This window comes from Myxocyprinus asiaticus, chromosome 9 (assembly GCF_019703515.2).
Source record: "Myxocyprinus asiaticus isolate MX2 ecotype Aquarium Trade chromosome 9, UBuf_Myxa_2, whole genome shotgun sequence".
NCBI lineage: Eukaryota > Metazoa > Chordata > Actinopteri > Cypriniformes > Catostomidae > Myxocyprinus > Myxocyprinus asiaticus.
In genome coordinates, this window is record NC_059352.1 from 300,101 (window position 1) to 315,069 (window position 14,969).

Sequence of the window (14,969 nt, forward strand, 5' to 3'; positions counted from 1 at the left end):
TAAATATAAAAATATATCCAATTACTTAAAATATGTATTTATTTTGTTTGTGGTCAACTTTACATTTACACTGTTGTTTTTGGAACCCAGACAACCTGAATATTATTTTATATTTAGGGCTGGCAAATTATTAATTATATGATGTGCCTATTAATTAATCAATATTTACTGAGAAAGGCCCCCAAAAGATAATTTAGTATATAATAATTTATATTAAATTATGTAATAGCAATTGTCACGTCACATAGAGTAATACAAAAAGTAATAAAGTAATGTGATGCTTGTGCACTGTGAACACTGTAACCGGTTCATATGAGCGCTGAAATGAAAATAAAGTTCTCAGAGGTGACCGGTTTCACCTGTAGGTGTCTGACAGAGAAATGTTTATTTAACAATCCCTCAATTAAACCTTTATACTGACTGATAAAGCATGTGAAGATCCAGAAATGACTGGTTATGACGCAGAAGATCATGTACCTGAAGACGTGGGATCCTCTGAGAAATCATGCAGGTCTTCGGGAGGGTCGCCATAAAACGAGTTGAACTTGTGGCTTGATACGGCAGCGAGCACGGCACCCTGACAACCAGACAGACCATAATCACACTTTGACTTATCAATCACATTCCTTTTTTCAGTTAATGAAAAGATGGATATGTTTTCTGTACAGCAGTTATAAACACTGACAGTGAGAGAGTTTGACATTTCCAGTGCGTTCACCTTTATACATGCTCAAGCTCAGCACGTCTCTTTATTCATCAACTGTCACATACCTACTTCAACATCACTGAGCGTTTGATGTATTTCAACAAAACATCCCTCACTTTCATGTGGCAAACACGTGTGTCAATCAGAAGTGTGCTGTTACTAACATGAAACCAGCAGTAGTGGGATAAAGAGCAAGGTCTGTTGAACGCTGCATCTGTATTACAGATTTCTCACATTCAAGACTTTAGCAGTCATTCATGATCACTGGAGAAGGATTTTATAGAGATTACTCAATAGCTGATGAACTAATTCAGAGCGGAGCAGAACTAGGAACATTTATATATTTACTAGACTAGAGGAATTCAGTTCGTTTGTTCATGACTTCTCCAAACACACACTTGACTGAATGTGTTTCTCATTCGTTAAAAATCTTTAACACTTTACATTAAAAGGTTTTAATTTACATTAGTAAATGCATTTACTATCATGAATGAACACTGAACAACACAGCATTTATTATTCTAATGTCTAATACATTTGATTTAGTATATGTTGAAATGAACATTGACCAAGATTAATAAGTGTTTAAAAAGCATTATTCATTGTTAGTTCATGTTAACTAACGTTGTTAACAAATACAATCATATTTTGTGGTTGCAAAAGCTGCATGAAATCTGATTTGCAGACAATAGTGCCTGTGTATACATTTCTTTGTTGTAGTTGAAGCAGATAGTGAAGGTGCAGCAGTGATCTGTCATACATGGGAACTCCTTCAATAGTTTAAAAAGCATCTGAGGATGAAGTGGCTCGAGAGAAAGAACAGAATCTACTGAACATACAAGATAACATAATTCAAATACTTCCTTTCGTGTTATTTCATAGTTTTGATGACTAATATTCTAAAATGTGGAATATAGTCATAATAAAGAATGAATGGTTTTTCTAAATGTTTGACTGATTGTGAATATATATTTTATTAAATACAGTAGCAAGAAAAAGTAAGTGAACCCTTTGGAATCATCTGCATTAATGCATAAATTTGTCTTAAAATCTGGTTTAATTTTCATCTAAGTTACAATAATGAACAAACACAATCTGTTTAAACTAATAACACACAAATTATTGTATTGTTCTTGTACATATTGAATACATCATTCAAACAGTCGCAGTGTAGGTCAGAAAAAGTATGTGAACCCCTAGGCTAATGACATCAACAAAAGCTCATTAGAGTCAGGAGTTGGCAAACCTGCCATCCAATTAATGAAATGAGATTGGAGGTGTGGGTTAGAGCTACTTCGACTTATAAAAAGCACTCAAACATTTTGAGTTGTTATTCACAAGAAGCATCTGCTGATGTGGACCATGCCTCACAAAAAAAAAAGTCTCAGAAGACATTAGATATTCATCTGTCCACAGTTAGACAAACTGTCTATAAATGGAGATGATTTAGTACTATAGGTACTCTCACTAGAAGTGGCCGTCCAGTCAAGATGACTCAAAGGGAACACCGCAGAATGCTCAATGAGGTAAAAAAGAACCCTAGAGTGACAGATAAAGACTTGAAGGAATCATTGTAACTGGTTAACATCTCTGTTCATGAGTCTACTATACTGAAAACATTAAACAGGTATGGTGTTCATGGCAGGACACCAAGAAGGAAGCCGCTGTTTTCCAACAAAAACATTGCTGCTGCCTGAAGTTTGCCAAAGACCACCTTGACACTCCACAACGCTACTGGGAAAATGTTTTGTGGACTGATGAAAGTAAGGTTGAACTGTCTGGGAAGAACACGCAGTACTATGCATGGCATAAAAAGGGCACCGCATACCAACATGAAAACATCATCCCAATGGTGAAGTATGGTGGAGGGAGCATCATGATTTGGGGCTGCTTTGCTGCTTTGGGGCCTGGACCGCTTGCCATCATCGAGGGAAAGATGAATTCCCAAGTTTATCAAGATATCCTACAGGATAATATTAGGGTGGCAGTGCGCCAGCTGAAGCTCAGTAGAAGTTGGGTGATGCAGCAGGACAATGACCATAAACATCGAAGTAAATCCACTACAGAATGACTTCAAAAAAAGAAAATCCACCTTTTTTAGTGTCCCAGTCAGAGCCCAGATCTTAACCCAATAGAGATGCTGTGGAATGACATCAAGAGAGCCATTCACACCAGACATCCTAAGAATATGGCTGAGCTGAAGCAGTTCTGTAAGGAAGAATGATCCAAAATTCCTTCTGAACATTGTGCAGGTCTAATGCGCAGATACCGGAAACACTCAGTTGATGTTATTGCTGCCAAAGGAGGATCAACCAATTATTAAATCTAAGGGTTCACTTACTTTTTCCACAGCACTGTGAATGTTTAATGTGATGTGTTCAATAAAGACATGAAAGATTATAACTGTTTGTGTGTTGTCAGCTTAAGCACATTGTGTTTGTCTATACGTGTGACTTTGATGAAGATGAGATCACATTTTATTACCAATTAATGCAGAAAACCAGCTAAGCGTTGATTTATATACAAATAAATGACACTTTTTGTTGATTCAGTAAAAAATGTACTTATTATCTAAAGAACTGTTAGATGAAAATAACAAAGATTTGTTTATCTGATATCTAACACACCATGTGTGTGTGTGTGATGTGGAACAATGTGGTAAAACACACTGCCACACACACTCACTATTACAGTAAATACCTTCAATTTCCTCCGAGCATTAAACTTCCTCAGCTGCTCGACAGTTTCTGGCAAGTGAATCTTATAAGAGTAACGATCTCTCTCCTGTACAATGACACAAACACACAAACCAGCACATAAAACAGAAGTAACGCTTGAATTTCATGAAAAGGAAGTGAGGGCTTCAGGCCAGTGGGATATTTTGAATGTGGCAAATTCTAGAAATTCACTTGATCCACATTCACTTCCACCAGTGTAAGCGCTGACTACATTTCCTTGTTTTTTGTGCAATTCATCATACATTTACTAATTTTTGACCACAAGTAGTTCTGTTTAATGGATTAGGATTTGTGCCAAACAACACAGATGATCTATTGTAAATTAAAATGAGCTTTATTTTAGAACAACAGAAGTTAAAGGGTAGGTAAACAAAAGTGTGTGTGAGTGTGAGACCTTGAGCCAGGGGTGATTGAGAGATTCATAAACAGTGATTCTCTCAGCGGGGTCGAGCATCAGCATCCGCCGCACCAGATCTTTAGCACTCTCTGAGATCTGAGCCCACTGACGAGGATTCATCTGACAGACAAACAACACTTTCATTAACAACAACTTCATTCAAGCTCCAGTCCAACTCTTCTGGTTGTTTCAAAAGCACAGGAATTATTTTAAGTAATTATTCACGTAAACTCTGTTCCAAACTCTACCCAGACAGCACACATACATCACTGAGATGTCTGTTTGGAAAGTACTGCATTCTGATTAACATCTGCTAAACATCTTAAAAGATCAGATATTATATAATGTCAAATATATAATGTATTATATGCATTCTTTAACATAAAAGTCTCAAAGACATCTGCTAAATGTTTTTTCAACATCCGTGAGGAAATGTTTTATAGATGTATTGGAGATACGTCATCCAGATGTAAACACACACATCATATAGACGTCTGGGTGATGTACATGTGCTATCAGGGTTGTGTGCGGCCTTCCTAGTTTGCTGGATTTAGCTGGAAACCAGTCTGGTTTGGGGCATTTGTCAGGTGGTCAGACTGTAAACACACTAAAGGTCAACAAGTCAGTTTGAGCTGATTTTGGCTTGCTGTCAACACCTTCTAAAACAGCATGCTAACTGTCATGAAACCTCAATAGTCACTGATTCACAGTGAAGTGACTGTGTTGAATAAATCCAACAGTACCTTGTATTTGCCTTTGACGATAGCTTCAAACAGACGTTCTTTAGTGCCGTAAAAGGGCAAACAGCCGCTTAACAGGATGAAGAGAATCACCCCACAACCCCAAACATCCACCGGCTTCCCATACGGCTCACGCTTCACCACCTCTGGAGCCATGAAGTGAGGAGTGCCCACACGACCTACAGAGAGATTTAAAAGCATCAGGGGTCTGAGCGCTGTCAGTTTCCTGTAAATGTGCTGATGTGTGCAGTGTTGTACCTCCAGCCACGAGTCCAGACTCTCCCAGCTGTATGGCCACTCCAAAACCACCCAGTTTCACAGGAGCAGAGTTCTCTTTAGACGCCAGCAACACACAATGTGGCTGAACACACAACAACACACAAAGAGTGAATACACACATACTTAGAACACGTAAAACTCGACACGCACTGAAACAGCATCATGTCACCTCTGAATACACTTCATACAACATTACAAGATAAGATCAAAATGACAAACCGAAGCAATAATCACCAGGATGCTACATTTTAATGTGGTAAAAACACTGTAACGCACTGACTTGGGTGGCTTATTGCTTTAAATATCAAATAAACCCATAAATGTAGACAAAGTAACAGTCAGAATCTACAGTTCCCTTGCTGAGTTATATACTTCATTAGTCTAACTATACTGTAGGCTGTTTACACTCACTGAACAACATAAACACTTGGTACATAATTTGGGTTCATAGTGAATAAGGATTTAAATGTTGGTGTTTTTCACCCAAAGCAATCGTATCACTTCAAAAGACGTTGTAAGTCTTATGAGTTTGAGATGGCATGAGGGTGAATAAATGATGAGAGAATTATCATTTTTGGGTGAACTATCACTTTAACCCTTTAAGCTTCTTGATCAACACAAAATAGGTATCGTTTGAAAGATCAGAAGCTCTACTTTCCAATGCATGTAGAAATTATGACCAAAACTGAACAAGTGCTTTAAAATTTTCAGATAAATCAGAAGTGTTCCGTTTGAATAATTCATAAAAAAGTTGCACTGTACAAATTATTGACAACCAGTAAAAACATCAAACTCATCAAATGTGTCATATGTTGTTGGAAAGCTCTGAAAGAGTAGAAATCAACCCATCTATTTGTTTTACTCACAGATGAAAATATAGCGAGTACTAACAGCAAAGTATTGTCTTTGACAATTACGTTGGTGTTGCTTATATTCCGTGTTTTCGGTCATTCACCTTATTCAGCCCCGCCCCTTTTCCGCACTGCACTCTTCTGAATTTTGTCATCTAAATTCCTGTTTGTATTAAAGTGTACTGAGAAGAGTCGATCAAAATGGATCATGTGTGTGAGCACAGAAAGTATTTTTCACCAAGAGTTGATGGTGTGAGTCTCCATCACCCCTTTACTATGCTCGTGAGGTGTTTTTTCTGTCACTCTAATGTTCATATTTACCCAAACCTGCGGCGGTAAATTGGACCTGGCAGATCACATTCGGACAGCTATGACACACTGCACTTTTTCCATAATACAAGTGTTTAATTGTTATACTGTAATTCTGTTTAATTTGTGTTAAACTGTCTAGTTGACATGAAATTTCCAACAGTGACAGCTCGTATTATTTCACATGCAAGTTTATAACAAAGTACAATTGTACTTTTTAAAATGTATTTGTCACCCTATATGTTTTTAAGGCTTAAATGTGATTCAAATGAATTTAAACGGAATTTAAAATAAAACATACACTTTCACATGTATATATGTGTGTGTGTGTGTGTGTGTGTGTGCGTGTATAGTTGCACCCTTCCCCCATCCCGGTATTACACTCTTACAAATCTGCTCACTTTAACAATAACACGATGGGTGAATGACTCAAAGATGGTCAGAGGTGACTTACAGAGATATTTTAATGACTTTGTGTTGTCTCTCAAAGTTTCATGAGCACAGAAGAATATCAGTATATCCACAGTGTGAAGATCTTGTTTTAAAATCTCTCCGCTCTGTTTCCAGTTGTTATGACATCCCCTGAACACTTTAAAATACTCATGATAGCTTTTTAACTCTATAACCTGTAAATCCACTTCGCTAGCTAATTACACTTTGACATCAACACCATAGATATCTATATAGAACCGCTACAACGGAAGTTCAGAGACACAATTTTAAAGATGGCTGTGTGCTATTTTCTCTGGCGCATAAGGTGAATAACTTCACGATTAATAAACAGAACATAAATATCACATATCATTACTTGGAGGAGGTGATTATCTTTCAAACGAGTCCACACACAAGATAATCAGATGCATAGATCATTAGATAATCCACATGAAGCACAATGTTACATATGGCCACCAGGAGATGGCGCCAAATACATGACACAGACTCAATGATGACTCAAATGACACAGAATGAAACTCATACTGTGAAATCTCATTACTAAAATCATGTCTGCATGCTATACAAACCTTTAGTCATTGTTGTGTTTGCATGTGTAATTAGTTCTTATGTACAATTATTATGTTTTATTTGTTTGGAGATGTTTTTGGACACTATGATAAATTATTTTTGTAATATTATAACTTTTGATTGCTTTGTCGTATCAACATAAACTTTTTCTCAGATACTGTTGACATGATTGGGAACAAAAAAAGCAGTTAATTGTCAAATAAGAAAAAATAAGTTCATTTTTAGCTCAATTTATTTTGTGATTTTTCTGCAGTTTCTTAGAGTCTCAGAATGTATCATAATCTATACCATAAAAAGATTTATTTTCATTCTTTATAATGATACAAACACTTGACCCTTCTTGTCAAGCCTTTAATTTTGTGTATGCCACAGAAACAGGAAATCTTTAAAAACACCTTCAGAGCTTAAAGGGTTAAATTGTAAACATTTTACAACAGCTTTGAGAGTCACTCATGCAGAATTTACAGTCAGAACTGTTTCATAAAGTGCACATCAGAATCAGAAGAAGTTTAGACTACTTAAAACACACATCAAATACAAATCATACAGTAGACAACTTTTGTTTCTCAATCCTTTTGTGGAATAACACTCACTACATCTCCCTTATTTCACACACTCTATTCAGATCATGTTACACTGCACTAATGAGCTAATTAGTAGAATCAGGTGTGTTATATAAAAGAGACATTGAAAATGTGTAGAGAAATACTGCTTAAGAGGAACAATGTAAATGCAGCGGTTCAGTTCTGTGCCACATGAACCACAGCAGCTATGTGTGTGTGTGTGTGTGTGTGTGTCAGAGAGAGTGTGAGGGCGAGTGAGTGCATAGAGAGCACATAGCTGAAGACGAGCGAGTGAAGAGCACAAAGACCATTTACACTCATGGAGAGATTATAGAGTTTGTCAGAGAGAGGAAACTTCATCACACTGTTTAAATGGACAAGTAAGCAGCTGTTTGTGCAATGAAGGAATATTAGTACACTAAACTGTGAGTATGAATTCATGCATCTGCGTGTGTTTGTTTTAATACAGTATGGGTCACTGAATCTGAATCATTTTACATTCACAGTGACAGATGCTCACTCACTTTAATAAAGCTTTCCATTGTAAATAGAGAAAAATCCAACAAAAATAATATGTGTATGTCCATGTATATGTTTAAAGCAGGAAAATATATTGTCTCTCCTCTAATATGAGCTGAGAGAGTTAGTTTGACATTTTTTACAAAGTAATAAAACAAATAGAGCTGCAGAGTGTAGTTTTTTATTCAAAATCTGTTTAAAGTTGTAGTTATTTAAATGTTAAAAATATTAAAAAAGCAAATGTACATTATTTTTAAATGTCAGTAGTGTTACTGCAGCATAAATTTAAACAACTGAAGTCTGTATTGTGGTTAAATTTGTATTTCCTGCACTGAGGATACAAACTTTTATTTTATTTTTATTTAATTAAAACAACATTTTCCATTTTTAAAATATCAGTCATGTTAAGCTGTTGTTCAAAGGATAGCTTTTTAATCCAAATTTTAATGACCTGGTTTTGAGGGCAATGCAAGCAACATCTTAAAAATACATTTCAAATTCCTCGTCTGTTTAAAATTCATGCAGAAATGTCAGTGTTATTTATCCACCCTGAAATCCTGACATTCGTTTGATAAAATCCCTAAATTATTTAATGTGTCCTTGAGTAAGATGAGAAAGTAATGAAGTAATTATAAAGCACAGGTATCATTTATAATTAATGATGCTCATTCTTGAAAGGTTTTTAGGTGCAAATTTCACTGTAGTTACAGAATGATTCATTTACCTCCTACAGACCTCAAGAGAAGAATTCAGCAGTCAAAATCCTTCCATTTAATTTCACATTGAACACACATACATCTTAAAAGAGCTGCAAAGCCATTCCACACTTTTCCAACTTTCTGTAAATAATTATACAAAGTTAAAATGATCTGGAAAAAAAGAAACAGAAAACTGAAAAAAGACAAGGAGGTTACGGCGAGAGAGATGAGGCGTTTGAACCACCAACAAAAGAGTGTATATAGTTGAGATTCTGGGACGAACGCCTGACCATAATTTATGCTCCCTCGCGCTGCTTTTTGGATGAAAGAATGGTACGGAAGAGCCAGTGCGCTCTCTCATTTCATTATCATTGGGCTGAGACTGAATTTTCCCCTGTTGTTCATGACAGTAAATTAAAATGTGTCTGCTTTCCCACAGCTGAAGAATTAAACAGCAAACCCTTCAACAAACTTCACCTCTCTCAGACTCCTGCACTGACGGCAGAAATAACCAGCTAAATAAAGAAACATCCTGTCAAACACAATGACAACCATTTGGCAGATGAAACGCTTAATCAATCACACCATCAGTACAGCGAACAGCACTGTGACACCCACATCGTGTCCTCATGTGGAAGACGAGAACTTGCGGATTCCTCTTGCGGTCCTCTACTCCCTCATCTTCCTGTTTGGCCTGGCAGGAAACGTGCTCGCTTTGTGGGTCTTTCTCTTCCTCCACTCGCGCAGAAATTCGGTTCGCGTCTTCCTCATCAACGTGGCCCTCGCCGACCTGTTGCTCATCATTTGCCTTCCGTTCCGCGTGTTCTACCACGTTCAGGGGAACCGCTGGACGCTGGGGCCGCGGATGTGTATGGTGGTGGGTAATCTCTTCTACATGAACATGTACGTGAGCATCACGCTGTTGGGTCTCATCAGTCTGGATCGCTATCTGAAGATCTTCGGCGTGAGGGGATTCTGGTGCTGCTGCAGGCTGCGCTGGCTCAGAGGAAGTAGCTGGAGTCGGGTGGCGTGCGGGCTGCTGTGGACGTGCTCTCTGGTGATGGTGGTGCCCATGATTGCTCTGCCCGAGGCCAAAGGGGGAGCAGGAAAGTGTTTCCAGTACAAGAAGAGGACGGAGGCCCGAGGCAAAGCCTATTTCAACTATTTCATGGTGGGCGTCTTTTGGTTGGTGTTTGTGGTGCTGCTGGTATCATACGGACGGATCGCACAGAAACTGCTGCAAGCTTCACGGGACAAACCCGATCTGCCCAACGCTATGCGTTACAGCCGCACGGCAAAGAAGTCCTTCGTGGTTCCGCTTCTGTTCACCATCTGCTTCGTACCGTACCATGCTTTCAGAGGCTTCTATGTGCAGTCGCAGCTCAGCAACATCTCCTGCGACACACAACGGTTCATTGACCGCACAAATGAAGTGATGCTGCTGTTTTCCGCCCTCAACAGCTGCCTGGACCCGGTGATGTATTTTATGCTGTCTGGATCGGTGCGCAAGGCTACCATACAGGCGTTTTCACAATTCATCTGTTTGCACCACGAACCCTCAGCGACCAACAGCTCCACCACGGAGTTCAGGAGAACATCTGTATCGCAGGCATCCACCGCTGCAGTGCTGGTTACATCGAGAGGGAGTTTGGGTCTGATCAAGACCCTGCACTGTAAACCCGCCATTATTAACACTGCTGAAGGAAATACCTGCACACAAACAGCTAGGCGGTCACACTGAGCAAACAGTGATTTCACAGTAGGCCTGGGTAAATATATAAATGATCTGATTAATCGGCATCTTCATTGAACGATCTCTATAACAGTACAGAGCGAGATTAGGGTTAGTTTGGTTTAACTCGTTCTGTGTGTCCAAAGATGGGATCCACACAATCCATTTGTCATTGAATAATGTCTCTTTTAATATTCTTTCTGTTCTTTACTGTCAGATGTTGATCAAAAACAAACAAAAAGAATAAATATTTCATTCTAAATGCACACGGATGTGGTGAAAATGCCATTCAACTCTCAACTGAAACACTTCTGAGATGCTTGCTGAACTGATGCTATTCTTAAACAGTTCCACATATCAATATGTATGCATGTAAACAAGCATTTAACAAAAAATAAATGTGTGCAAGATAATACATTCAATTTCAAGACATCATATTTATTGATGCATAGAAGACATGGAATTTGTACATTTTTAAAAAGCTAAAATGTGACCAATGATAGAAACAAACGAATGATTAAAAAACATTTTCGTAATGTATCGAGTTAGAAGGTCCCCTGTATAATGAACCGAATTAACTGAGACAACTTCTTTCATTTGTTAGCAAAATGGACATTATGGGAGATTTCCAAACTGTATTTTTTGAGCTCATGAAGGGCATTGCAGGAAGGGGATGCCACTCGAAGGGTCGTTCTAAACAAAGTAAGAAACTTTATCGTTTCACAAAGGGCCCTTCCATAAGACTGTTAGTGATGTGTACATTTATATAGTAATGCCATGCTCCCTTCAGAGTGCCCACTCAGTCCATTGGAGTGAGTTGGACATAGAGATGAACACTTTTGATTGGAATTCGCCCTATCAAATCGGAATCTAATCAAATTAAAATTGAAACTAATTTAGAACTTGTGAATAGGAATTGAATCGAATTGTGAAATTTGTCTCAATCCCCAGCCCTATCTCATGGCATGCTAAAGGTTCTGACTGACTGTGAAAGTTCACTGCATTTCACATGTTTGGGTGTGCAATGTGTTGAAATGCTGCACAGGACAAAACTTTGTGATATAATGACTAGCTTGAAGGCTTGCAAAGTTTCATGAGAAAGCTCTTGAGACGTGTTCTGTGAGAGATATATGACCGCAAGAGGCTTTTAACATCTGCTTTCTGTTTTATCCCTCTATTGGACGAGAAATCTCACAAAATTCTTTTCAATGATCATGTATTTTAGTGTGCAACAACAGCGGTCAAGAGAAACACAACCAGGATGTTCCAAAAAAAAGAATGTGGCGCCTCCTTGTGGCGAATATTTATATTGGAACTGACCAATTATAATACATTTCAATGATTAGTTTCGTCTCATAAAAAAACAATGTACAAATATATAAAATAGAGATAAATGCAAACGGCACTGAGTCTCATTTTTCATTCAAAACTCTGTCCAGTAATAGTTTGATTCCTCAGACACACACAAAGACACACACTCACACACTCACACACACTCACACTCACACTCACACATACACATGTTGGTGCAGCTATCATTATGAGGACTCTCCATAGACATAATGATTTTTATACTGTACAAATACAGTTACAGTTTACCTAACCTATAGATTCTATCCCCTAACCCTACCCCTAAACACACACACACACACACACACACACACACACACACACACACACAAACACAAACACACACACAAACATACTTACACTGGTTTCCATGTTTTATGAGGACTCTCCATAGACATAATGATTTTTATACTGTACAAACTATAGATTCTATCCCCTAACCCTAACCCTACCCCTAAACCTAACCCTCACAAACACACACACACTCACACACAAACAAACACACACACACACACACACACACACACACACACACACACACATGTTGGTGCAGCTATCATTATGAGGACTCTCCATAGACATAATGATTTTTATACTGTATGAACTATAGATTCTATCCCCTAACCCTAACCCTACCCCTAAACCTAACCCTCACACACACACACACACACACACACACACACACACACACACACACACACACACACACACACACACACACATGTTGGTGCAGCTATCATTATGAGGACTCTCCATAGACATAATGATTTTTATACTGTATGAACTATAGATTCTATCCCCTAACCCTAACCCTACCCCTAAACCTAACCCTCACAAAAAACTTTCTGCATTTTTACATTTTCAATAAAACATCGTTTAATATGATTAAGTGATTTGAATTATGGGGACACTAGAAATGTCCTCATAAACCACATTTATAGCATAATACCCTTGTAATTACCAGTTTATAACCTAAAAAAAAGTCCTTGTAAACCACTTAAACCCGCCCACACACACACACACACACACTCACAGACACAGACACAGACACAGACACACACACACTCTCTCTCACACACACACACACTCACTCACACACAGACACACTCACTCACACACAGACACACTCACTCACACACACACTCACACTGACACTCACACTGAGTCACGCACAGAGTCACCCACAGAGTCACCCACAGAGTCACCCACAGAGTCACCCACAGAGTCACCCACAGAGTCACCACAGACACACTCTCAAACACACACTCACACACACTCACACACAGACACACTCACACACACTCACACACACACAGACACACTCACACACACACACAGACACACTCACACACACACACACTGACACTCACACAGACACACTCACACTGACAGTCACACACAGAGTCACACACAGAGTCACACACAGAGTCACACACAGAGTCACACACACACACTCTCAAACACACACTCACACACAGACACACTCACTCACAGACACACTCACTCACAGACACACTCACTCACAGACACACTCGGACAAAGACACACTGACACACTGACACACACAGACACACTCACACTCACACTCACACGCTCTCTCACACACACAGACACAGACACACTCACACTCTCTCTCACACACACACACACACTAACAGACACACTCTCACACACAGAGACACACACAGACACACTCACACACAGACACACTCACACACACACACACACAGAGAGACACACAGACACACTCACACAGACACACTCACACACACACACACACACAGAGACACACACACACACACAGACACTCAGACACAGACACACTCACACTCACACACACACACACAGAGACACTCACACACACACAGAGAGACACAAAGACACACTCACACACAGACACACTCACACACACACAGAGACACACACAGACACACTCACACACACACTCAGAGAGACACAAAGACACACTCACACACAGACACACTCACACACACACAGAGACACACACAGACACACTCACACACAGACACACACACAGAGATACACTAACAGACACACTCACACTCAGACAAAGACACACTCACACACTCAAAGACACACTGACACACTCACACACTCACAGACACACTGACACACACACAGACACAGACACACTCACACTCTCTCTCACACACACACAGACACACTCACACTCACACTCTCTCTCACACACACACACACACACACTAACAGACACACTCTCACACACACAGAGACACACACACAGAGAGACTCACACAGACACACTCTCACAGACACACTCACACACAGACACAGAGACACACACACACACACTCACACAGACACACACACACAGAGACACACACACACACACAGAGACACACACACACACACAGACACAGACACACTCACACAGACACATTCACACAGACACACTCACACAGACACACTCACACAGACACACTCACACAGACACACTCACACACAGACACACTCACACACAGACACACAGAGACACACACACCCAGACACACTCACACACAGACAGACACACTCACACAGACACACTCACACTCACACACAGACAGACACACTCACACAGACACACTCACACTCACACACAGACACACTCACACACAGAGACACACACACACACAGACACACTCACACACAGACAGACACTCAGACACAGACACACTCAGACACACTCACTCACACTCAGACACAGACACATAGACACTCACACACACACACACACACACAGAGACACACACACACACACTCAGACACACAGACACACAAACAGACACACACTCAGACACACACAGACAGACACTCACAATCAGACACAGACACACTCACACACAGACACACTCACACACAGACTCACACTCACACACAGACACAGACACACTCACACACAGTCAGACACACACTCACACATCAGACACACAGACACACACAGACACACTCACACTCAGACACACTCAGACACACTCACACTCAGACACACTCTTACACAGAGACACACACACACACACACACACAAACACACACAATTCCC

At 39.6% G+C, this 14,969-nt stretch overlaps 2 protein-coding genes and 1 long non-coding RNA gene across 7 annotated transcripts in view; 2 read left to right on the forward strand and 1 right to left on the reverse strand.

Annotated features, from left to right (window-relative positions):
• LOC127445800 (uncharacterized) overlaps positions 1 to 14,969 on the forward strand; it is a 113,396-nt gene that overhangs the window by 61,111 nt on the left and 37,316 nt on the right. The window lies entirely within an intron of this gene.
• caskb (calcium/calmodulin-dependent serine protein kinase b) overlaps positions 1 to 14,969 on the reverse strand; it is an 80,536-nt gene that overhangs the window by 39,399 nt on the left and 26,168 nt on the right. For all 5 annotated transcript variants that reach the window (XM_051706076.1, XM_051706072.1, XM_051706073.1 and 2 more), the window contains exons 6-10: positions 4,840 to 4,942; positions 4,585 to 4,760; positions 3,839 to 3,961; positions 3,407 to 3,490; positions 478 to 577 (exon numbers count right to left, since the gene is read on the reverse strand). In XM_051706076.1, the coding sequence (XP_051562036.1) occupies positions 478 to 577; positions 3,407 to 3,490; positions 3,839 to 3,961; positions 4,585 to 4,760; positions 4,840 to 4,942 (586 nt within the window). The remainder of the gene's footprint in view (positions 1 to 477; positions 578 to 3,406; positions 3,491 to 3,838; positions 3,962 to 4,584; positions 4,761 to 4,839; positions 4,943 to 14,969) is intronic.
• On the forward strand, positions 7,658 to 10,972 carry LOC127445790 (probable G-protein coupled receptor 34). The gene is made up of 2 exons (XM_051706118.1): positions 7,658 to 8,031; positions 9,263 to 10,972. The coding sequence occupies exon 2, from the start codon at positions 9,368 to 9,370 to the stop codon at positions 10,562 to 10,564; it is 1,197 nt and encodes a 398-aa protein (XP_051562078.1). The 5' UTR covers positions 7,658 to 8,031; positions 9,263 to 9,367; the 3' UTR covers positions 10,565 to 10,972.